Source organism: Camelus dromedarius, chromosome 4 (genome assembly GCF_036321535.1).
Source record: "Camelus dromedarius isolate mCamDro1 chromosome 4, mCamDro1.pat, whole genome shotgun sequence".
In the NCBI taxonomy this organism is placed as follows: Eukaryota; Metazoa; Chordata; class Mammalia; order Artiodactyla; family Camelidae; genus Camelus; species Camelus dromedarius.
In genome coordinates this window covers 6,039,749-6,063,217 of record NC_087439.1, presented here as the reverse complement: position 1 = coordinate 6,063,217, position 23,469 = coordinate 6,039,749, and the positions used below count along the sequence as shown (strand labels likewise).

Below are 23,469 nucleotides of genomic sequence, written 5' to 3'. Positions count from 1 at the left end.
GGTGCTCTATCCTGTGAATTCTATCTGCCAGTACTGGAAAAAGGCAGAGGGAGGTTTAACAGGGTAGACGGTTGCCAGTGAGCAGTTCAGTCACAGCTTCCTTCAGGACATAAGCTGGCAGGGTTACTGGGTTCCACTTAAGCCCATAAACTTTGGAGAGTCCAATTCAATAGTCAGAGAGCACCTACTCTATGCCAGATATTGGGGGACAGGATGCAAATCTGTCCAATAACTGATAGGATACAAATGTAAACACCTCAAAGGAGGGAAAAAAAGGACAGCATTAAGAACAGAGCACAGAAGAGGAAATCCTGTTAGGACAGGAGCAGGAGTTAGGCTTCCTGGAGATGATACCTCCATTTACTTTTACAGAACAAATAGGAACTTGTTACATAGTGTCAAAAAAACTAACCCAGGTTTGGTAAGGAGAGTGTTTATCTGAAAGGGTTACTGCAAAGGGGGTGGGGGAGCAGGGCAGCTACTGCAAGAGGGAGAACACACTGACCCTAAGGTCTGCAAGTTTCTCCAGGGTTAGGCAAAAAAGCCCCTTTTGTACAGGGAGGAGGGAGTAAGCTGAAGGAGGGTGTGAGGAAGTGGGGTGAATGCAGCAGCGTGTCAGACAGCAGATCAGATGTTGTTTTACCCTGAGACCAGCCTGCTCTCAGGAGGGGCTGCAGGCTGAGGCTGGGCCAAAATTCAGGGGCTGGGGGCAGGAGAGAATCTTAACCAAGGCTTGGTTAACAAGCATTTTGCTGCAGTTGATCAAGGGAATAAGCAATTCAGCTAATCACTTGAGGCAAAGAATGGGAATTTGGAAGGTTTGCATTGGGTCTTGTCAGTAGCAAACAAGGAGGGCGTCCGGCAGTCTTACCTCAGTCCTGTGGGGGGAGGTGCTTCTTGGCAGTAAGCTGTTCTCCAGAGCACAGAAGATGGGGGATTTCCTTAATAGTCCCTGTTTTCCGGAATCCCATGGCTTGGGTAAAATTCAACATTGTCCACAGACAGGTTAGAGAACAAGAAAATGGGAGCAACCTGGGCAAACAGGAAAATATAAGCAGTGCCTGGTGCTCACAGGGAACAGGGTGCTGCTGTGGAGTGGGGGCGGCGGGGCCTCAGGTCTACAGGCCGAGGAAGCACAGGCTTCCCTGGTCCCGGCTGCAGGAGCTGCTGCCTACCTGAACAAGCCACCTCAAACTAACAAGCCTTCCTTTGTGACCTGTGCCCCGTGTGCGCCCGTCCTCTGTGAAGCAGGCCTGCCTTGTGTGTCCTTCCCCAACATCTTTCCTTTCATACCAGGGCTGCACAAGACAAGAGGACACTTTTCAGAGTAAAGGAAGCAGCTATGAAAGATCCAAGGCACTAAACCGCTATTAGAAGTGGAATCCAGCCTCCCGGGGACATCAGAAAGGCATCTGGGGGAGAAATGAGAGATCGTCCTCTCAGAGATATTGACCCTGGGAGCCGTGTGCACTGTGGCTCCCTGAGGCGACGGCCTTTAGGGCACCAAGAGGACCACAGCCGTGGCCGTCGAGCATGCAACCCACCCCAGCCAAATGGCCTGGGCAGCACTGCAAACTGCTCGTGCCCCAACTTTCCCGGAGCCTCACGGTCAACAATGGCAAGTCTCCCCTCATCCTCCCCGAGGCTGGGCCCCACCTCGCTCCCCTGGGCCTGCCACCAGGTGGGCTCTGATGGAGGTATGCCACTCAGATGTAAGCCAGGTCCACGGCCAGGCAGGGCACCATCTATAACGAAGAGTTGTTAAACGTCCCATCGCTGTTTATTCAGCAGAACAGTGAGATAAATACACCTTAAATATCACAAATTTTTATATACAGGAAGACCACTCCCCAACCAGCCTGAAAAGTGGTCTGAAAAGACCGGAGAATAGAGTCCCCCACTCCCACTTTTTTGAAACCCTGCTTGACCCATGAAGACGGAAGCAAGCTCCTGATGCATTGTCTTCAACAGTCGACAGGGAACCTAGGTCAGTCTGACCAACGCCACCGGAAAGAACGTAGATGTGGAGGGAAAAGGCTACATTTAAACCCCGTTCCAGTGTGGGTGCTGAGCACCCAGCCTTGCCCTCGGACCTGCGGGTGTCACTTCCGGAAGCGCTTGAAGAGCGGGTGCACGTGCTTGGTGGCAGTCTTGCTGCGAGCCGAGTGGTACTCCATGTACACCGTGTCGTCGGCCCCAGACATGGAGCTCATGGTGCCGAAGCGCCGCGACACCTGCGGGGACCCGGCCCAATGTTAGTTTCCAAGGGGAAAGACTTTCCTCCTGTGACACTTACAACCACAACACGTCTTACAAAATGTTTAAGTGTAATACATTTTATAACTTTTAAAGTAACATTTACTACTTACTGCATCTCTGGCACTGCTCTCCCGTTCTACTACGTCTTAACTCACCCAGCCCTCACAACCATTATCATCCTCATCTTACAGGAGAGGAAACTAAGGCACAGAGAAATGAAGTGACGTGCCCAAGATCACACAAGTCTTAAAGAGATGGGGCCTGAACCCAAGTGCTCAACTTCAGCTTCCACAATGACACCCTGCCTCTCTCAGGACAAGGTCTAAACAGAATGTTTTAACAGCAAGGGAAGAAGTCCCTCAGAATCTGAGACCCTACCATAAGGCTTTGAATCATGTGGAAACCCAGAAAGCCTGGGCTTGAATCTCGGCTCTATGTTGCACTGGGTGGCCTTGGGCAAATACTCAGTGTCTGCATCTCAACGATCTCATCTGTCAGAAGGGGATAACCACAACTGCCTCGACTCCTGTGCTGTGAACAGAAATCCCACAAGTCCAGGGCTTGAGCCAGAGCCTGGCACACCACTCACACCAGATCACAAGCGAAGGATGTAGACAGACCCTGAAGCAATGCCTCCAACAGCCTGACCTCAGGGGACCCACTGTGATGTGGAACTGAGCAGACGTCACCTTCAGATGCAGTCAGAAATAGGCAGTCTCCCTGGGGCTTCCGTGGAGAGGGCCCACAAGGAGGTCCAGCCCCAACCCTGGGTCTAGGGGCCAGAAGGCCTCAGGCGCGGGGAGGAAGCCCCTCCCCAGGTGACACTGCTTCCTTCTCTCTTGTTCCAGCCACTGCTCCCCTTCTGGCTCTAAAACCAACCCAGTTTCAGAAGCCCCTGACTAAACTGTCCTTCTCTCCCAGGAAAGGCCTGAGAAGAATTCACAATGATCCTTTCACTAGTTACACCGTGTTATATCTGCCTGGCACACGGCTGGACCTCAGTAAGTATCTGCAGAATAAATGTGAAGTTGAGCATTTTCAGAAAACTCTGAAGTTTTCAAAACATGCACTAAAGCTGGGGAGGAGGGTATAGCTCAATGGTAGAGCATATGCTTAGCATGCACGAGGTCCTGGGTTCAATCCCCAGTCCCTCCTCTAAATAAATAAACCTAATTACCTCCCCCCTCAAAAAAAAATTTTTTTTAATGCACTGAAGCTGCTACATGACTTGATCCTCAACTCCATCCTACAGGTGGAAAGGCTCTCCATCTGTCATTGAGGCGGAAACAGATGCGGTGACCCGCCCGGCAGAGAGAGACAGCCCGGGTTCGTCAGGCTCCCGCCTGCAGCAGCCCCACAGAAAGCCAGCTGTGGGGTCAACATCCCAACGCTAATAAACATCGAATCAGGGATGTTACATGGACAGAGCAGGGACCAGCAGAGGCCACTGTGGGCTCAGACACGTAAAACCAGACCAATGCACAGAAAAGCCATCAGGCGCTGTTTTTCTCTTACTCTCTTCTCTACAGTTTCCTGTGTTTTCCAAGTTAAAAAAAAAAAATCACACAGGTGCACATACACACAAAACTGGGCGTGTGACCTGCGTCTAAGATCCCGTCCTCGGGGAGGCCTGACCCCTGGACCCTCAGCCGCTCACTCACCTGGCTGGACCTGGAGCCGAATTCCCCTGCCACCACCTCCTCCTCCGCATCCAGGTCGCTGGCGGCCAGGACCTTCTGTAGGAGCTGCTGTTGCTCCTCTTTCGCTGCAAATGCCAACTCCTCCTCCTCCATGCCAGCAAGCTTTGTGATCACCTGCAACGCAGAAACCTCTCGTCTTCCCGCCCTTGGCCCCATCCCGCCCTCTGCCAGGTCCACGTGCTCTGCTCACTTCCCTCGTGCTGGCCCCCCTGAGCAGGGAGCTCATGGTGGGGGGTTCCTCTCCGGCAGTCCAAGGCTAGCTCCAGGAGCCGCCTCTGACAAGGAACTTAGTTAACAACCGCAAGGCGGGAGAGGTCTCGGAAATTCTAGGGAAGTCTGCTGCCAACACAGAGCAGCAAAACGATCCCTTACAAATGATCGCCAGAGATCCTGGCAACCTCAAAACAGCCGTCTGTAGTCTTCCCGTCTGGCACCACGTGAACGAAAGGCACAGCCTGCTGCCCTCCAAGTGGGTCTGCAGCCCCTGGGCCAGGCGCCCAGGGCCTCCAGCCGGAGGGAGTCTTACAGCAGACAGAACGCTGAGGACACATCTATACATTTTTCTAAAAGAGCAAGGTAGCAGCGTGGTGGGGATGTGGTTTACATTTCCTTGGGGATAACTTACCATGAGGCCTACCTATCCCTGCAGAAAGCTTGGATTGATCATGTCAAGGGAACTTCCCCCTCTCCTCCAATTCTTCTCATAATTCGAATTAAAAGGAAATTCCTAGAAGCAGCGACCTGGCTGAGCCCCTCAGGTGGTCACAGATCTGGATGACAGATACGGGACACCTCTGCTCTGGCCCAGTCACCCCTCCTGGAACTCCAGGGGCATGATTCTGGGACCTCTCACCTGGCTGCTCTCAGCAGGCAGCCCTGAAGGCGAGGAAGGCAAAAGCAGCCCCAACCAGCACACAACTACACGCTCAGGAACCGTCCTGCCAAGCCCCCCTGCCAAGGGGCCCGGAGCACTTCCTGATCCGGGGCTTGTCTTACCCTCACGGCCCTCCCAGGAATCAGGAGATATGGATGCTGTGACCAGCACGAACATGTTACAGCCGGGTAAAAAGGTCACAATGAAACTCCTCCGAAAAACTGTTTCAAGTGTCCTGAACTAGAATTCCATACGAGAAGGCTGAGAAGCGTCACTGCCTCTGGCTAAAAGAGGAGGGGTCAGACAACCCTGTCCTCTTGTCTAAGGCTAATACAGGGAACTCATCTGTAAAAAGACACAATCTAAAGTATCTGAAAAGGCAGCCCACGGTCTTTCATAAATCAAGACTCGGGGTGAGGGGTACAGCTCAGTGGTAGAGCACGTGCTTAACATGCACAAGGTCCTGGGTTCCATCCCCAGTACCTCCATTAAAAGTAAATAATAAAAAAATAAATAAATAAACCTAATTACCCCCCCCCCCAAAAACAAGAATAAATATTGATTGGAAAAAAAAGAACAAGGGAACCTACATGTTCAGAGATGCTCTTCCAGTCCTGCTTCCAGCGCCCTCCCCCACCCCTACAAACACAAATCCCACAACACAAAGCCTTTGGGACACTAAATCCTGACATTAACTTGCTACTTGTGTCAACAGGAAAGAAAGCAAATGCCTCAGCCAATGAAAAGCTGACCAAAGCTTTAGAATTTCCCGAATCACTAAAATACCAGATTTTCAGTATCCGGTGGCTTTGACATCTGGGAGGCCCACTGGGGCCAGGCTCACCAGCCACCTGGAGGGGCCACCCCTGAGAAGTAACCCCGAGGGGCTCAGACTGACACAGTGGTGGCCACAGCCCCTCGGCATATCCAGTCCCACCAGGCTAGCACATTCCCCACCAGCACCCAGTGTTCTTTTTATAAGACAGCTGGAAAGAGTTAACAAGCAGAGACGCCACACGCCTGCGCTCCAGAGGCCCCATTCTCTTACCATCCACCAGGAGAAGCTGGAAGCAGGAGGGGACCCCCCCAGTACTTTTCTCTCAAAGCCCCCAACCCCCAATTCACACAAGGACAAAGGGAGTCTGAGGCTGGCGGGGCCCCTGGTCCCCTCACGTTCTGTGCCTACCTGTCATCTGTCCTACTGCTTGTGTAGACAGTGGCCCCCACCTCTCCTGAAGGACTGGGTACCAAAAAAGCCTAGGTCCTATTCTGACCAGAGGCCAAAGGGATACATACCTTAAAGCTATAGCCTTGATCCACCAGGAACCTCTGCCGCTTGGTGGAGTAAGCCATCTCCTGCGTGTCCTGGGACACCAGTGAGTAGAAGAAGGCGTTGTACTCCTCTGCGACCATCCCTGGGGGAGGGCGGGAAAGAGGACAACATCCGATGTCAGGACGCAGGAACTGAGGGGGCGGGGCTCAAAAGCGAGGACTGCAGTGGGGGAGCTCTGCGGTCAGAGGGGTCACTGCCCTGACTCTGCACAGGGACCTCATCAAAATTAAAACACGATCCAGACAGTGCGAAGACAGCCCCCAGAGTGGGAGAAAACATTCACACAGCACACAGCTGATACAGGATGTGCATCTAGGTTATATAAAAACGGATCACAACTCAGTAATGAAAAGACAAATAACCCAATTGTAAAAAGAACAAAGGATCTGAACAGACATTCCTCTGAAGAAAAAGAAGATTCACGTGCCAGTGAGCACAGGGAGAAAGCTCAGTATTATTAGTCCTCAGGGAAATGCAAATCAAGGTACCACCTGGCACACACTAGGATGGCCAGAATAAAAAAAAAGTGACTACAGCTGCTGTCAGGATATGGAGAAACTGAATCCGCATACAGTGCTGGTGAGAAAGTAAAATGGTGCAGCCACTTTGGAAACAAGTCTGGTGGTTTATTAAATTGTTAAACATGGAGTTTCTACATGACCCTGTAATCTCACTCCTAGATCTGTACCCGAGAGAGCTGAAAAGCTATGTCCACACACAATCTGCACATGAATTTCCTAACAGCATTATTCTAAGTGCCAAAAAGTGGAAACAACCCACATCATCAGAGGAATGGATTAAAAAAAAGGTGGCATGTCCATGCAGTGGAACATTACATGGCCATACAAAAGAATGAAGTATCAACACGTGCTACCACATGGTTAACCTTGTTACAAACATGTTAAGTGAAAGAAGCCAGTCACAGAAGACCCCAACAACATGATTCCACATATATAAAATGTCCAGAATGAACACACCTATGGAAACAAAAGTAGCTGAGTGGTTGCCTGGGGCTGCAGGCTGGGTGGCAGGAGAAAATGGTAAGGATTTCTTTTTGAGGGTGATGAGAATATCCTGAACATAAATTCCGTGGTGATGGTTACACAACCTTGTGACTAGACTAAAAGCCACTGAACTGTACATTTTCAATGGATCAATTGTATGGTATGTGAATTGTATCCCAACAAAGCTACTAAAAAAAAAAAAGCTCAGAGAGAAAACCTATTAACAAGAGAATTATCATAGAAAGTAGGAGAAAATACCATAGCCTATAAAACCCAATCTTTTAGAAACAAAACAAACCAAAAACCTGCTCTGCTTCACAGTTCAAATGCCAATAAGTATCGATGCACTGCTTCTGACTTCAACTGTTTCCTCGTCTTATAAGAGCTCAGTGATGCAAAGAAAAGGGCCAAATATCTTACCTCAAATATTTTCTTTTTTCTCCCTTTCAGTCTTATTGAGATAAAACTGACATACAACATTGTCTAAGGTACATAGCATAATGATTTGACTTACATATATTATGGAATGATTACTCAGTAAGTTCAGTTAACATCCATCATTTCATATTAACATCAAAAGAAGAAATGAAAAAAAAAGGTTTTTCCAGTGATGAGAACATTTAGAATTTACTCTTTGGCAACTTTCAAGTATAGCATACAGCGAGGTTAACTGTGTCACCCTGTGGGACTTTCTATGCCTCAGTACACATTTACCTTACAGCTGGAAGTCTCTGCCTCTGGAACACCTTCATCCAACTCCCCCGCTCCCAGACCCCCATCTCTGGTAACCACAAATCTGGTATCTTTTTCTGTAAGGTTTTGGTTTTTTGTTTATTTTTTTGTAGATTCCACATACAAGTATTTGTACTCCACACAGAGCTCAGAGTGTGAATTCCAGACGGCTGCCATGGAGAACATCCACACACTCAGCCAACACGTGAGAAATCACCAGGGCCAAGGAGGTCCTCGGGGACCTCTGCTCTGGGACCCCCTCCCTTCAGAGTCTGCCAAGCCCCGGAGCACAAGCTTGCCCTCAGGAACACACAGGCAGCTTAGCCCTACCCTCTTCCTGCCCAAAGTGGCTGGAAGGGAGAGGCCTCCTAGAGAAGAAGGGGGAAGACCGTCTTTACCTTTCTTGGCTCGGAGCACTCGCCCCAGCCTCTGGGCCTCCTGCCGCCGGGAGCCACCGTGAGAGGAGATCTGAATGAGAACGTTGGCTTCTGGCAGATCAAACGATGTGTCCCCCACCTACAGAAAACAAACAGCTGGGAGTTTGGGAAGGTTTTCAAACATGAGACAACAAGAGAAAAAAAAATCAACTAGCGTCAAATTTAAACAAGCTCTGTAAGTCATTTAGGAAAGCAGTAACGATCGTCTTCAGTCTGTGTCAGGGTCCTTCAGACACAGGCAGGCCTCCAGGCCCTAGTATGCGCTCCTGAGAGCTGTCCTGAAGAAGCCAGGATAGGCTTCTTCCGGGCCCGAATGGGGCCTCTGGAGCACAGGCGTGCGGCATCTCTGTCTCAGCAACGCTCCTGGAGTGGGCTGCCAGGGGACCAAAGGCAAGAAGCCTTATCTCTCTGTTGAGTGATTCTTATTTTTGGCTACAGAAATAGGTCTGCACTAAACCATCCACAGTCTTAACTGGAGGCCACTAAGGCCGGCAGCATGCGTGAGGCACGTGACCTGGTAGCAGCCACCGCCTGCAGTGGGCTGGATTCTGGCCCAGGGTAGCTGCCTTAGCAGAGGAGGGGATCCAACCATCAAGGTTCCCAGACGCACAAACCAAAGCTTGGCACTTACTGACCCAACCATGATCACTTTATAAGAAATCGGGCTTCCAGGGGGTTCTAACCTGAATATTGTTCTAAACTGTTCGGCCACCAACTCTACCTGCAAATTAAAACGATCACCAAGCTGGGCCTATGTGAGTCTGCACTGCAGTTACACTCCCTACCCACCAGCAAGGCCCTCCAGGAGCTGGGACAAAGGCTGCCCACCATCCCCAGGACTCCCCAACGCCACAAAGAGGACATCATCCAAATGCCTACCTTTGCCAGAGTAGGCGACGAACGTTTTCCTTTGTCTAAAGAAAATACAACTTAAAATCCCTGTATCCCAAAAAGAGATGGGAAAAACTTTTATCAAGCAAAAGGACGTTATAGATTACACAGCCCTCGAGTTAGGAGTACAGATTATGCACATTAAAATCCTCAATCTGCTTCTCCCACTACCTGGCAGGCAACATCCTCCTGCCTCCAGACACTGGACACGCAATGAAAACTGACACAGAACGTTCCTTCAACAAACATCAATTCACTGTACAGAAGTCACCCAGTGTCCCCCAGAGGCCCTGGGGTTGCCACATGCCACACAGACCTTGGATATGAAGATGGTGTTGATCTTGGGGTTATGTTTGAAATTCTGGAGAATCTGCATCCGTTCTCCCTGGGACGTAGGCCCATAGATATAAGGTCTAGAGAAGGACAAAGCGGTGTTAGGAAGACCATGAAATCCCTCCTCGGTGGTCCTGACAGCATGGCACAGGGCAAGGGGGTTCCTGCAAGGCTGCTCTACCAGGAAGCCCTCTGTCGGGCGAGAGTATCAGGAGGAGACCATAAAACTGAGTGGCTACAGGCCCTCCCACCCGGCTTCCAACACATACACGCATGCACACACGCACGCACACATGCACACACATCACCGTCCGCGGTGCAGGCAGCCCCTCTCCCCAGGACTTCCTCCTGCACTTTCCTGGTTTTGGACTCTGCTCCTTCCTGCTTCAACATCTCTTGCTCCAAGCTCAGTGACTCAACAAGACAAAACCCCCCTCATGAAGCCGAATGGGAGTGGCCAAGAAAACACTGCTATTTTCAAACAAAAGTGTGGAGGCAACTGTTTTCCTGATGACACAGGCATTCTCCAAGAAAAAAGAGCCCCTTCCATACTTTTCCCCACTGACCTCCTATAACACTAAGTTCAAAACTTGCCTCTTCAGTTCCCAGCTGTCTACCAAGAGGCACAAGCCTGTCTGACAACCTCACTGGTTATCACCTCCTGGCACCTGCCAAGGCCATTCCTCTGCTTTTCTCGTAACGACCTGGTTTTTGTAGTTTCCAAAGGGTCAGTAGTGACAGTGATGACAATGACCACAAGGACGTGGAGGAGGTGGAGAAAGAGGTGGAGATGGATGGAGGTGGAAATGGAGGAGGAAGAGGACGCGTGGAGGTGGAAAAGGGAGAAGGGTGGAGGTGGACGAGGAGGTGGAGGTGGAAGAGGTGGAGGAGGTGACGGTGGAGGAGATGGTGGATGGAGGTGGAGGGGGGTGGATGGAGATGGAGGAGGAGGTGATGGAAGAGGAGGAGGTAGATATGGAGGAGGAGGTGGAGGAGGAGGAGGGAGGGAGGAGGATGGAGGATGGAGTACCGGTAAGGATCCCACTAGGGAAAGAAAGTAAAAGGGAACTGAGAGATTGCCTGATGGGTCTGACCCTTTTGAGACAGAGTTTAGGATTGCATTAAGAGTCTGAAATGGAGTAATTATTAAGTATATAGAAAACCAAGCAAAAGTAATGGAGAGGCAATTATTAACTCCAGGAAAAACAAATATTAACAAAAAAGAAAATATACTCATAGTACACTATATGCCTTGGCTTGAACGATACTTATTACTCAGTCAAAACAACGTAACCCTGAATACTAACTTAACCAAGAACGTACCGGGAGGATGGAGTGGGAGGCTGGAGCAGCTTATGTCAGAGAGTTAAATCCTCAACGCCCATGGCAGGAAGTTAATAGGCAATTTCTACAATTAATAATCAGGAAACTACTATATAAATTATTACTCAGAAATATGAAGGTAGAGAGAGAAGAGCTGAAAGTGGCTCCCTCGGGGGAACAGGAACTGTGGATGGGAAGAGAGGTGCAAGGAACTGCTTATTTTCATAATAACCTATGTTACTTTCGTAAAAAGTAAAATCTTCCCTAAATTTAAAAAAAGGTACAATTGTAGAAATTTGAGAAATGTAATCTTCCCGTGTCTCACTTTTCTCATCTATAAAATAGGAACAATAGAGTGACCTCATAAGGCCGAGGTGACGACTGAAGAGAAGCTGGTCTGTCTCCATCCCGACCCCACAAACATAAATCAAGGCCCATCTTCACAGAGGGCCCTGCCTTCTGCTTCACTCACAGCATCTGAAGCCCCGTGTCTCTGTAGAAGGAAGCACAGGCCTCTTCCTCCCTACTTGGCAGGGGATTTACAACAGCCAGGTTTTAGGCACAAGTATCTCGGCAGGGCTGTAGGCTAAGCAGGACTCTGGTGGGTGTTTTCTAAGCACCTCCTTCTAGATGCCGGGCCGTATCTGGGATGCCCTGCATCCCTGGCCCCTGGCCACACAGTCTGACTTCGTCTCTGGCCACCATGCCCACTTGGCCTGATACTCCAGATGCCAACCATGCTTATGTTTGGAGCCCAGCTCCAAAGCAGCAGGACTCTAGCCTCAGCCCCCTGGGGGCTCACTGTGACCAGACTCCCTTTTCTATACGCTCCAGCCTCTGACTCCGACCACATGCCCCTCTGTCTCACCTGGTCCCTGCGACTACAGACCTAGACCTTGAGATCCCAAGAAGTCCCTGAGAGCTTCAAGGGCAAAACTGGCACCTTCTGTACTCTCACAAGGGGAAGATAAACTGGCTTTGGAAGCAACCCTAACTTTTGCATTCTTACTTGTTCAGCCGAATGGCATATTCCTTCAGGGCAAACACGTTGTCAGCAAAGACAATAATCTTGTCATTCCTTCTCTCGTGAAACTTGATCAGAAACTGGCAAGCTCTGAATTTGTTGGGGTTCATGGTGTACAGCAAGATTCGTTTCTTTGTTTTGATTGCCACGTACTCCCGGTAAAACTCAGGTGACATTGGACACCAAACCTGTGATACAGAGAGAATCAGGGCTCAGTATGCAAGTTTAAACATCACACAATTAGAAACTTCAGCAAATCAGCTTTCAAACAAATCAAGATAAAACCAGTGGCATGTGAATTACATCTCAGTAACACTAGAAACACACACACACACAAAACAAACAAAATCTAATACCCAGTGTGGAACCAGGACACTCTCACATGTTAGTCACTTAACAAAGATTTTTAAACATACCGATAACCAGGGAATTATTTTCACACCAGCTCCAAGTGAGGACAATCAGATTCTCACCAGTGGTGCATTTCACAGAGTATGCACCACAAGTGCCCAATAAACATACGAAAAGACACTCAACATCGTTAGTAAATGTGAAAACACAAATTAAGACCATTAAAAAAATACCATGTCACACTTACAAGGTTAGCAAAAAATTAAAAGAAAAAAAATCTCCACATTAGGTGTTGGAGACGTGGAGCAGTCTCAATCACCCAATGAGAGCTCACGGGCACAGCCACCGTGGCAACAGAGGTTTTCACAACACGACTAGTGAACACCTGGAAAGCCCTTGTCCCAGCAATGCTAATTGTGAAGGTATCTGCCAGAGAAGTGGCCTTCAAACCTGAGACCCTTTACATCACAAACTAAACATTTACACACACAAACATGGTTTTACAAAACAATACGCATGACACATTCTGGTAGATTCTATTCTATCCTGGTCATGACCCACTGAAGTGATGTCACCATCTGCTACAGGGTCACAGTCCACAGTCTGGACAATGCTGCTTTAGAAAATCTCTAACACAAAAGCCCCAGGAAATGGAAAATACATTTTAAAAAAAAATTTGCAGCAACACTGCCCTAACAGCAAAAAACTAAGCTCCAAATTCACAGAAAACAAACCAGTGGCTGCCTAGGGCTGGGTGTCAAAGCAGGGTATTGCAAACAGGCACAAGGGAACTTTGGGTGGGTGGAATGTTCTAAAGGTGGACTTGGGGTACAGCTCCACAACTCTTTACATTTACTAAAATCACAGAAGTTACAAATTACAGTATCCACTTACAACAGGTGAAAGTTATGGAACATAAACTATACTTCAATAAAGCTGTAAAAAAAAAAAAAACCAGCTTAGCAACCCAAATGTCTGTCAACATTAGAAAAGATTTTTATTTTCACTGCTTTATAATATTCCATTACCTACCAAACTGTGGTATATCTGTACAATGGAATGCCAGAGAGGAACTCAAAGGAACAAACTACAGCTACACCTATCATTGAAAAACAATGCCTTATGCAAGGAATAAAAATACTAAGCAAAAGACAGAAGTCATACAAGAACATATGTAAGCTGATTCCATCTGCATATACATAAAGATTTTTTTAAAAGCAAAGCTTAACAACAAATGTTTAGGGAAATACACACAGGAAGTAAAATAATAAAATCAAGACAGTGATAAACCTAAGCTTCAAGATGTGGTCACCCTGGCCTCACATTCACGTTTACCCAAGAGTCCCGTCAGCCCTTGGAGGACAGAGCCCACCCAACTCCAGCCAGGGAGCGACGGTCATGTTAAAGTGCAAAAAGGATTTCTGCTATTGTCCCTTCTGAGAAGACTTACCCTTGAACAAGACTTACCTTTGGCACCTGTGCAGGTATTCATTACAGAACAATATTGAAGAAGTGTGTTCTGAGAAATAAAATGATCAGGGCCCACATGTGCCTTCTGGGGGCAGGAGAACCCAGAGGCTTTGGCACTGGGGGTGGCCTGGGGGCTGCCCATGCAGGGCCACCAAGCATCCCTCAGGGTGAGGTGGAGCAGGATGACCCTGAGGTCCCGGCTCCCAGGAAGGAGGTGAAGCAGGGACTCAGGCCCAGCCGGCCTCAGGGATCCTCCCACTGCCACCACTTCCTGCGCCCTGGAGGTGGGAGCTGGTGGACACCGCCCAGCCCACAGGGGACGGAGGAGGGAGGGAGGTGGTGCTTCTGCGCAGGGCCTGACCTGTGTACTGCCCACAAGGAGCTGACCCGACCCCCACCCCTCAAACCCCAGAGACCACGGGGCGAGGTACCTCGGCACACTGGACTTTGGCGATGTAGCCGTTGTTCTGCAGCTCCATCCAGTTGGCTTCATAGAGCTTGGGCCCAATCAGGAAATTCAAGTCCACAATCTTGTCGTCTTCCCGGACAAGGGTGGCGGTCAAGCCAAGCTTGCAGTGGGCCTGCACGATGGTCAGCACCCGCCGGAACATCTTGGCTGAAGAGACAATTGGTGTGCTCCTGCTATCCCTGCTCCAAGCGCTCGGGGTCCCACAGACAACCCGGACTCAACCCTGGCCCATGACCCCACAGGGGCTCACCCTGGGCTCCTGGATCAGGAGCCTAGCCCTACACATGGAAGGCTCAGCGAGAACACTTCATTGTCACTTCTAGACCTGTTCAAAAGGAGGGTGAAGGAGAACGGGGTGGGGAGAGATAACCCAGGGGAAGCACCAAGTTAGCGAACCCCAGCACTCTCCCCACCTCAGCTCAGCTGTCGATCTGAAACATGATCTATGGCACTTGAAATGCCACCAAGTTCCTCATTATACCAGGACTTTGTTCACCATGAAACTCACGCCTCAGTTACCAGGAAGACAGTAGGGCAGCTGGTGAGTCAGAGGAAGGAAAGGGGCCAGGTCTGCTCCACTTCCCACCACCTCCCCAGAAACCAAGGAGGAAACAGGGAGCGAGGGGGCCCCAGGCTCCGCTCCCCTTTCCAGGGACCCCCCTCCAGCGTCTCTGATTGGACTCATCCTGGCTAACCAGCAACTTCCTCTGCCTTCCTTTTTTTGAATGCTACAATTCTGACTGATCAAATTAAATTAAACAAACACATAAAAGGGTATGAAACACTCATTTTTTAAAAATCCATGTATGAGTTTTTCCATGGGCTCACCTTTTAAAAATTCTAATACTCGGAATGAAGGTTAAAATGTTCATTAAGTCATGCTCATTTTGTATTACAATGAAAGGTAAGGTTAGTGGTACTTCAGAAACAGACATGACAATCTCAAGCAAAGAGAGGGCTGACTTCAACAAATCACAAACCAAACACTCAAGAACAGCAAAATAACAGAGGGCTAACTCCAAGCAAACATCCAGGTTTTACAGAGTTTCACACACACTTGGAAAACAAACAAACAAAAAACCGGGGTCAGGGTGACCTCCAAGGACTATGCCGGCTCCAAAAAAGGGTAGCTAAGGCCCCCAGACCAGGTTCCCCACATCAGAAGGATAAAGCAGCCAAGGCAATAGAGACACCAACCTAACATGGGCTCCCCGGAGGCTGCACTGGGGACCGCCCAGGGGCACGTCCACTCAAGGTACGCACAAGTCAGGACCCTGTCTAGACACTCCGCAGTCAGAAATGAGCCCTCCTGGGGGCCTCTGCCCTGCAAACAGGTCACGTCCCGCTGTCAGCACCACAGCTGTCACACGTTTGATGAAGCATATGGCTCAGTAAGCTTTTACACTGGCCCCTACCTGCGGAACCACCCAGAACAAGATATGAGTGTTCAGAGCACCCGGAAGTCTCTCCTCCGACCCCTCCAGTCCACAGCAGCTCTCGCGCCCCAGGGGAGCGTGATTCCACTTCAGTCGTCAGACAGCAGGTCGGCCCCCTTTGCTCAGCTTCCTGCAAGTGGGATCACAGTACGAGCTTCTGCGTGTGGCTCGTTTCACTGGACATCACGACACGGTTGTCACCTGACATTTACGCACGTGGTTCTTTAGACTGTCCCTCCCACTTTGTCTCTGGTGCCAAGCACAGTGCCCAGTACTTAATGGGCTCTCAATAAACACTTGTTGGAACAATGACAGTGGCACAGTCCCTCACATGCAGGAAGCACTTAACATGTGCAAGTACTGTAAGGAGAATGTCTTACTAATACAGTGACCTGACAGGAATCCTTCCGGAAGATCTGTAAGAGAATTTAGCAGTCTTCATCTTCCGAGATAAACCTAAATCTTCCAAAGATTTCTCATCCTTCCTGATCTGAAGCGCTAAACATTTAACAGCAGGGTCTTACTCTGCTTCGCTAGAACTTCCTATTTAACATCCGCTCTCTGGCCCAGTGAGCACGGCCAGGCCATGGGGCTCACCAGGCCTGAACTCAAAACCCTTTAGAGCTGTTTGGGTTCCCTCTTTTACCTAAACAGACAAACTGATCCAGTGAGCCGAGGAGAGCCTGGGACTGAGATCCAGGCTGAAAAGGAACATCAACATGTACTAAATACATCCTCAGGCAGAAAGCCTCCAGCCTTCCCAGGCTCCAAACACATCCTCTAACTAAACTGCTACAAAGCAATGCCAAACTCACCAATAGGAAATGACTCACAATCCAAATTATATCAATATGGCTGTTTAAGAGAAGAACTGCCTGAAATACTTGGAAAAGGAGGGCTTCTATAATATATTAAGGATCAATACTCTTCAAGTAAAACAGACAGTGCAAGGACTTTTTTGTGCTCCTAGTCCAATTTTCACAGGACCAGTAAAAAAAAAAATAAAGGAGTGGGGAGGGTTAAGGGTAAGCTGAGCTTCAACAGTTAAGATGAAGGGAGAAAGAAAATAACATTTTCTAACTGAGGACGCTGGGCCAGCGATGAGGGACGCTGTCAGTGCGTACACCCATCCACCACCAACCCCGCCCCACACGTGCTTATGACTTATTTAAAAGCTTCACGGAGCAAGTCTTTCCAGCAAGATGGGTACATTACACAGCAGCCCCCCTTGGCCCAGGAACTAGAAGTCAATCTCTGTCCGTACGACAAGTGGGCAGCTCAGCGCTCGGCCTGCTTACCCGGGATGGTGTGCACTTCGTCCAGGATCATGAGGCCCCACTCCTGCGTTCTGAGCCACTCCATGACTCGCTCGGCCTCCCAGGACCTCTTGGTGGTGTGGCCCAGCATGGAGTAGGTGCTGATGGCGACGGAGCAGCCAATGGGCTTGTCCTTGGCGTCGGAGGTGAAGCGGCAGATCTGACTGTCGTCGATGGTGGACCACATCTTGAACTGGGCCTTCCACTGCTCCACGGACACCGCCGAGTTGCCCAGCACCAGACAGCGCTTTCGGACCGTGCATGCAGCCGTCACGCCCACCAGGGACTTCCCAGCACCTTTGAGGACCCAGAGGGCAACCCCAGGTCGAAAAGAAGGATAGGGCAGACAGAAGGACTTGTCAGCATGAGTCTAGCCAGAATTCCTTGTCATGACCCTCACAGCTAATGTTACGAAGGCAGTTACTGCTCAAAACCTCTCTTTTCTTCTTTATAAAAAGAAGGCACGCCTGCTTCACACACACACGTGAGAATTAAGAGACAAGTGCCAGGCCCTATTAAAGCATTTTACACACATGTTGTTTAAATGCTGAAAAACAACAATTGTCCTAACAAGCCACTCCCCTACTTCTGCTGCTTTAAACGTGGGCAAACTAAAGCCCAGGTGTAAGGTGCCCAAGGCCGTGGGAGAGCAGTGCTGTTGGGGTCCCGAGTGTCTAACCCAGAGACCAGTTAGGGAGGGGCTCAGTAAAGACAGCGGGTACGGCTCCACCACAAACTGGCCTGAGAACTCGGGAGTGCACTACATGTGAGCAGCACCAGCAGAGACACAGGAAGGTGAGACTCCAGGAGCTTCTGAGATTACTGCTATTCACCATTTGAAGATCCAGATTAAAAGTCAGGCTAGTCTTTTAAACAGCCATTCTTCTCTACCAGGGACGTGCATCAAAATAACCCACGGAGCTTTAAAAACAAATCTGAACTACAGGCCCTGGAGATTCTGCCTTTTTAAGTCCAGGGGCAGGATCCCCAGCTGAGTCGACTGTGACCTCTGGCCAACAACCTAGGCCAGACCTGACACACCTTAGGACAAATGGTACCAGACAGGTGCACAGGGCTGCTCCTGCCCTCTCTCAGACATGCACACTAGAATAGGCAGCCCAGGAACAAACAGAGCTTCTGAGCTAGGTAGCCTCCAAATACACACAACTCACAGGACTGACTGCAAAGAACCAGCCTCTAACCCTGCTACATAAACCAGCACCCTTCCCCATGACACTGCCTTTCTTCACTGCCCAAGATTTCGTACACGGCCTGGCTGGTTTTTTACTGTCAGTCTGTCCCCTACCAGAATGCGCCCCATCATGTCCCCATCATACCAGGGCCCCGCATGCAACAAGCCCTCAAGTGTCTGTCAAGTCAGGAATTGGGTAGCCACCTGACCTGGGCTGGTCCCTGACCAGCTGTGACGCAGGGAAAGGCGCTCCAGAGAGCATAAGCCAGCGGGCACACCAGACTGAGTAGTCTGGCCGTGTTCTTCCTTCAGGAGCCACTCACCACAAGGAAGAACAATGACCCCTGAACGCGCACGCCCGTTCCCAAACATCTTCCGCAAGCTCTTCTCCTGATATGGTCTCAGGACAGCGGTGGGCTTCAGGTCAATGTTGATGTCGGGGTTAATGGAATCGTTCCGGAAGTCGTATTCTGCCAACAGCGGGTACTCCAGGTGGATGCACCGTTTCTGGAGTTCCTCAATCATTTCCTGAAGAGTGAGCACCCGGGATGTTTTAAGATCTTACTAACTCCAAAGCGTGCTCAAAAACGGCACACGTTCTAAGGGGCGTAATGATTTAAAAAAAACGTTTACCTAGACTTCTGCAATTTCAGATCTGGCCTGATAACAGCTGAGTTAAAGCACAGAAAAGCACCCCAGACTAAGAACATGGACAAAACTGAATCCAGTCAGCCACCAAAAATGCCCCTCAGGCACTGTGAACACTGACCCACCAGCCTGAGGAACAGGACACTGAGATCTAACCCCATCAGGAAGACCGATGCTAAGTGCACAGACACCAACATCGGGGGAAAGATGGGAAGCCATCCTCTCACACAGACCAGACAGCCCACGCAGGGTGAGACCAGCCACTGACACCTGCTTAGACAGGGAACCAGGATGGCGTACATTCACTCACCTGCTTGACTTCAAAAGACACTGTCTGTGTCTCTTCTTCTTCCTCTTCATCCTTGTCCATTTGCTCATAGAAGTCAAACAGGTCCGTGGGGATGTCAGATTTACCCTGTGGGTCTGTCGCCCGGGAAGTGGAGGGCCCCCCGCTGCCATCAGCCGTCTTTGCAATCTGTAGTAGGAAGGCAGGAAATGGGCTGGCACAAAACATTTAAGCCTGCTGTGAGCAAGCAACAGCCAAGGTTGAAAGGAGACTGCAGGACTCCTAGGCTGCAAGTGCTGGGCCTGACAGAACTAAAATCCTCAGTGCCCTCAGCCCAGGGGTGACGCCAGGGCCCACGTACGGCAGACTTGCTGGTGAAGGTCTCTGTGATGACTTCTGTGGCCTCCCCCTCAGCATTCCTCAGGCGGCATTCCCGGATCACTGGGTCCTGGAGGAGATGCTGGATGACGTCAGGGTGAGAGCTTTCGACGAAGTACCTACAGGAGGGGAGGGAGGAGGACCAGCACACTGTTTTCAGAAGGTCCCACTGCACATTCTACGAGAGGGTCTGGAGACGGTGCCCTCACATCTCCCTCTACTCTCTCACTGTCCCACACCCTGCTGCCAAGTCTGACCGCTAAACCAGTGGCCGTGATGTAACACACAAGGGTTGTAGACAAAGCCCCACTCTGAAGACAAACTGGCGGGATCTGAACCCAGCTCCATCGCTCAGGGGAACACTGGTTGGTGAACGAGTTTCCCGTTTCGGCCACATCACTCCACTACTCTTCCTACCCGCTGACCCCTGCTCTGTTAGCACACAGCAGACAGCCTACAAACGGCCGCTCCCCGCCACCCAGCCTGCAGAGGGTGAAGGTGCCTTGGACGGGCCCGTCACAGGACCCTTTACCTGTTGTGCTTCAGGACCAGCTTGACTTTCCCGTAGCTGACAGTGCACAACTGCAAGGAGCGACAGCATCACACAGGCAAAGTTAGCAACATGCAGCTCACTGAGAACACGGGTGCTCCCGGCTCCTCCCATTACCCATCCACCAAGTGTTTACTCGACTTCAGGGAAGTCCACTGTGCCATCCAAAAGGGTCCAGATCTGCGTAAGTTGAGCCTTTTCTACGAGCTTCTGCTTGAGAAAAACCTCCCTTCCTCTTGCCTGGCTATCTCTGATGCACATCCCTCAATCTATACAAAAGCTGCTTAAAATCTTTTATTTTCCCTTTCCCTTTCTTCTGCATGCCCAAAGGCCCCATCCTAACCCAGAGGTTCCTTCTGCTGCATGAGTATGACCAGAGCTCCCAGCACAAAGCTGGCACAGAGTACGTGTTCACTGCTGCGTAAATGAAACACGAAGCCTCCTGGCCTCCTAACCAATGTTTCTATTTCCCCAACTAGAAGGAAGCTTCCTGATGGCAGAAAATCCTCCCAGGACAGAGTGCAGCAGAGAATGTGCAGTGGCCACGAAGGTTCACAATGCAGATCTCAGGCTCCTGCCCGCATCCACTGCTGCCCTCCCAGACCCAGCACCACACTGACCAATCCCCGCATTCCTGCAGGCAGCCCCCAGCTGAGACTGAGAACAGCCCAGTTACCGACGCGGGCTCACCCCAGAGAGGTGCCAGCCCTTCTCCCCGGGCACCCTGTCACATCAGAGAGAGAGAGGGTTCTCTCCAGGGCTCCTGTCAGCTTCTCTGAGATTGGACTCACTGTGGTACTGGATGCCTGAGGCACTTACCTGTTACTCTAGTTTTAGGGGTCCAAACCCCACTTCCTGTAGATCAGCAGAGGGCAATGAAAGCCACTGTCCATCCCTTTGGGATGGCTGTCACCAACTGTCAGAACAAAGCCAAGCACACTCAAGTGCTCCTCACATGGAACCCTGTCCACTTCGACATCTGAGGTCATTTTTAACTTTTCCTACCGGAAGTTGTTGACTACTGGTCTCATGCCAGTACTCAGCTGGTATTAGACTATACCAGTCTGCCCAGGCTGCCACACAGAACAGAGCAGCCTGAGCTGTTTAATGACAGAAACTTATTTATACAAGTCCACAATCACAATGCCAGCCATTCCGTTTGTAGTGAAGGTTCTCTCCGTGGCTTTAGAGGGCTACCTTCTCACTGTGTGCTCACATTACCTCTTCCTTGTGCAGATGCAAAGAGAAAGAGCGCGCACAGGCCTTCTGGCTTCCTGTCCTATACAGACACTAATTTATCCTACTGGCCTCATTCTTACAACCACATTTCACTTTAATTTCTTCCTGACTCCAAATACAATCACCTCAGGGGGTGGGGCCCCAACACACAAACTCTGGAGGGGGCATATTTCTACCTGTAACACCATTCACTTTGGGCTGTATTCCCAAATAACCCTGGCCAGAACGGGCCTGAATTTTTAACCCCACTGTGTTAGTGCCCACTGGCTAAGAGCAGCGCACAGGAAGTGTGGCCCCAGCAGGGACAGCAGCTGGGGTAATCGGTGTTCAAGCCCCCCCACACTGGATCTGAATGTGGCATTTCTGTGACTGCCGCAGAGTAACAACGTTTAGCACCCGGCCCCCCTATTACTGCATCAAGAAGGCAGGCGCAAGAGCCAGCCGTAGCCCCACTCGCCTTAATAAACTGAATAATTCCGTCAGGGACTCCCGTCTTGCTGAGCTTCCTGAGGTACTCAGTGATGTCGCTGGTCTGCAGCCCCACGCTGACAGCCGCATACAGCGAGTAGGCAGTCAGCTTGTACTCATGCACGTGGGTTGGTCGGCACACCGGCTCTGCAATGGCCACCAGGAAGTCTTGGGCATATTTGTAAACTGGAGAGAAGGCTTCTAAGAAGATGTGGCCATCGGGAGCCTGACAAACAGCAAATGGGCACAAGAGACATGGAGAATAATGAGCTGCAGAGACCATTCGACTCCTTCCAATATCATTACCTAGGAAGGATAAGCTGCCCCCAGAGTGATCTTTAAGCTAACCAACACCAGGGATATTTTGGGGGGTTGTTTCATTCTTTTTTCTTTAATTGAAGTATAGTTGATTTACAATGTTGTGTTAGTTTCTGGTGTACAGCCCAGTGATGCAGTTATACATATATTTTTTTCATATTCTTTTTTATTACAGGTTATTACCAGCTATTGAATATAGTTCCCTGTGCTCTACAGTAGGACCTTGTTGTTCACATATTTTGTACACAGTAGTTCAGCCAAACTGTGGAATCTGTTACTTTAATCAGACACAAGCCCTAGAGAGAACACAAGAAAAAGTTTCCAAAGTCAGCAACTGCTCCCCACTAGTCTTCACAGGAAAAGCCCACCTCACTGGCTATCCATCTCGCTGGACTTCAAACGTACTTAGAATGCTAATTACAAAGTTGAGTGAAAAGAGCTGCCTACCTAATGTCTCAAGTTAATTTTTTAAATGGGGAATTTAAATGTTGCATAAGAAACGCTATTTACTTTTTAGATAAAAGTTATTTCCAAACATGTGGAAGAACTGGAGAGGAAAGGGGAGTTAGGGGAGGGGTCAGAGAGAAAGGAAACCCAGGTCTAGCCGGCCGTGGGTGAGAACGTGCCCATTCCTACCCTGGGCCGTTTCAAGCCGCGTCTAGGAGAGCTCTCTCCCAGCCGGCTCTGAAGCGCACGACCCTGCATTTCGATGTGGGCTCCGCCAACTGCGGGGCCCTGTCCAGGCGGAGGGGATGCTTACCACCCAGAGGGGCCGGGAGCTGTGGTCGTCCTTCAGCGGCATCTGCAGCCTGTAGTCCTTGGCTCCATATTCATCCACTTTGGTGCCGGACTCATCCACCTGCTTCCCGGCCGCTGAGGGAACCGCTTCCTGAGACTCGTTCCCAGGGGCGTCGTCTTCCTCTTCTTCCTCATCCTCGTAGTGCCGCTTCTTGGACTTTTTCTTATCTGCAGAGACGGACACAGAAGTGAGCCCCGCAGGAGCCCCGGGATGCCCCTGCACTGACTAGGCGCCTCTCGGGGGAGCCCGGCAGCAGCCGGATGTCCCCAGCGCCGAGCGCCCCTCGCACAGGGCCACCGGCGCGCCGCGGGCGTGCTCTCCCTCAATCGCTGCCCACCCGGCCCGGGGCGCAGGATGCCCGAAGGCCAGGGGTCGCCCCCCGCCCGGCGGCCCGTCCGGACAGCGAGGGCCGGCCGCGAGGGACTGCGAGGTCGACCGCCGCCAAGAAGCCCGGAGCGGCTACCACACAGGACGACGGGGACGGCTGGCGCAGGCAGCCCCCAGTGTGCCCGCGCCACGTCTCACCGCGGTCCCCCCGGTCTCTTTTGCCCATGGCGGCGTCGGGACCACACAGCCTAAACCGCCGGCTCAGTGAGGCGGCTGCGCTCTGCGGCACTTCTGGTTCACCCCGGAAGCTAT

General features: G+C 50.5%; 1 protein-coding gene across 1 annotated transcript; it reads right to left on the bottom strand.

Moving 5' to 3' along the window:
* Positions 1-1,758: 1,758 nt before the first annotated feature.
* On the bottom strand, positions 1,759-23,451 carry ERCC3 (ERCC excision repair 3, TFIIH core complex helicase subunit). Its single transcript, XM_010974618.3, has 15 exons — positions 23,356-23,451; positions 22,792-22,997; positions 21,703-21,939; positions 19,989-20,038; positions 19,440-19,575; positions 19,103-19,267; positions 18,468-18,672; positions 16,935-17,249; positions 14,163-14,347; positions 11,896-12,098; positions 9,547-9,643; positions 8,301-8,418; positions 6,130-6,248; positions 3,921-4,073; positions 1,759-2,234 (listed from the first exon to the last, which is right to left on the bottom strand). The coding sequence occupies exons 1-15, from the start codon at positions 23,381-23,383 to the stop codon at positions 2,103-2,105; spliced, it is 2,349 nt and encodes a 782-aa protein (XP_010972920.1). The 5' UTR covers positions 23,384-23,451; the 3' UTR covers positions 1,759-2,102.
* Between the last annotated feature and the right edge of the window lie 18 nt (positions 23,452-23,469).

Bases quoted from the DNA above. Each gene is read 5' to 3' on its own strand.
- ERCC3 (XM_010974618.3), bottom strand. From the start codon at position 23,383: ATGGGCAAAAGAGACCGGGGGGACCGCG. The intron at 18,673-19,102 runs GTGAGTGAATGT...CTCACTCTTCAG, and splicing joins TGTCTTTTGAAGTCAAGCAG to GAAATGATTGAGGAACTCCA. The intron at 4,074-6,129 runs GTATGTATCCCT...TCTGCGTTGCAG, and splicing joins ATCAAGGCTATAGCTTTAAG to GTGATCACAAAGCTTGCTGG.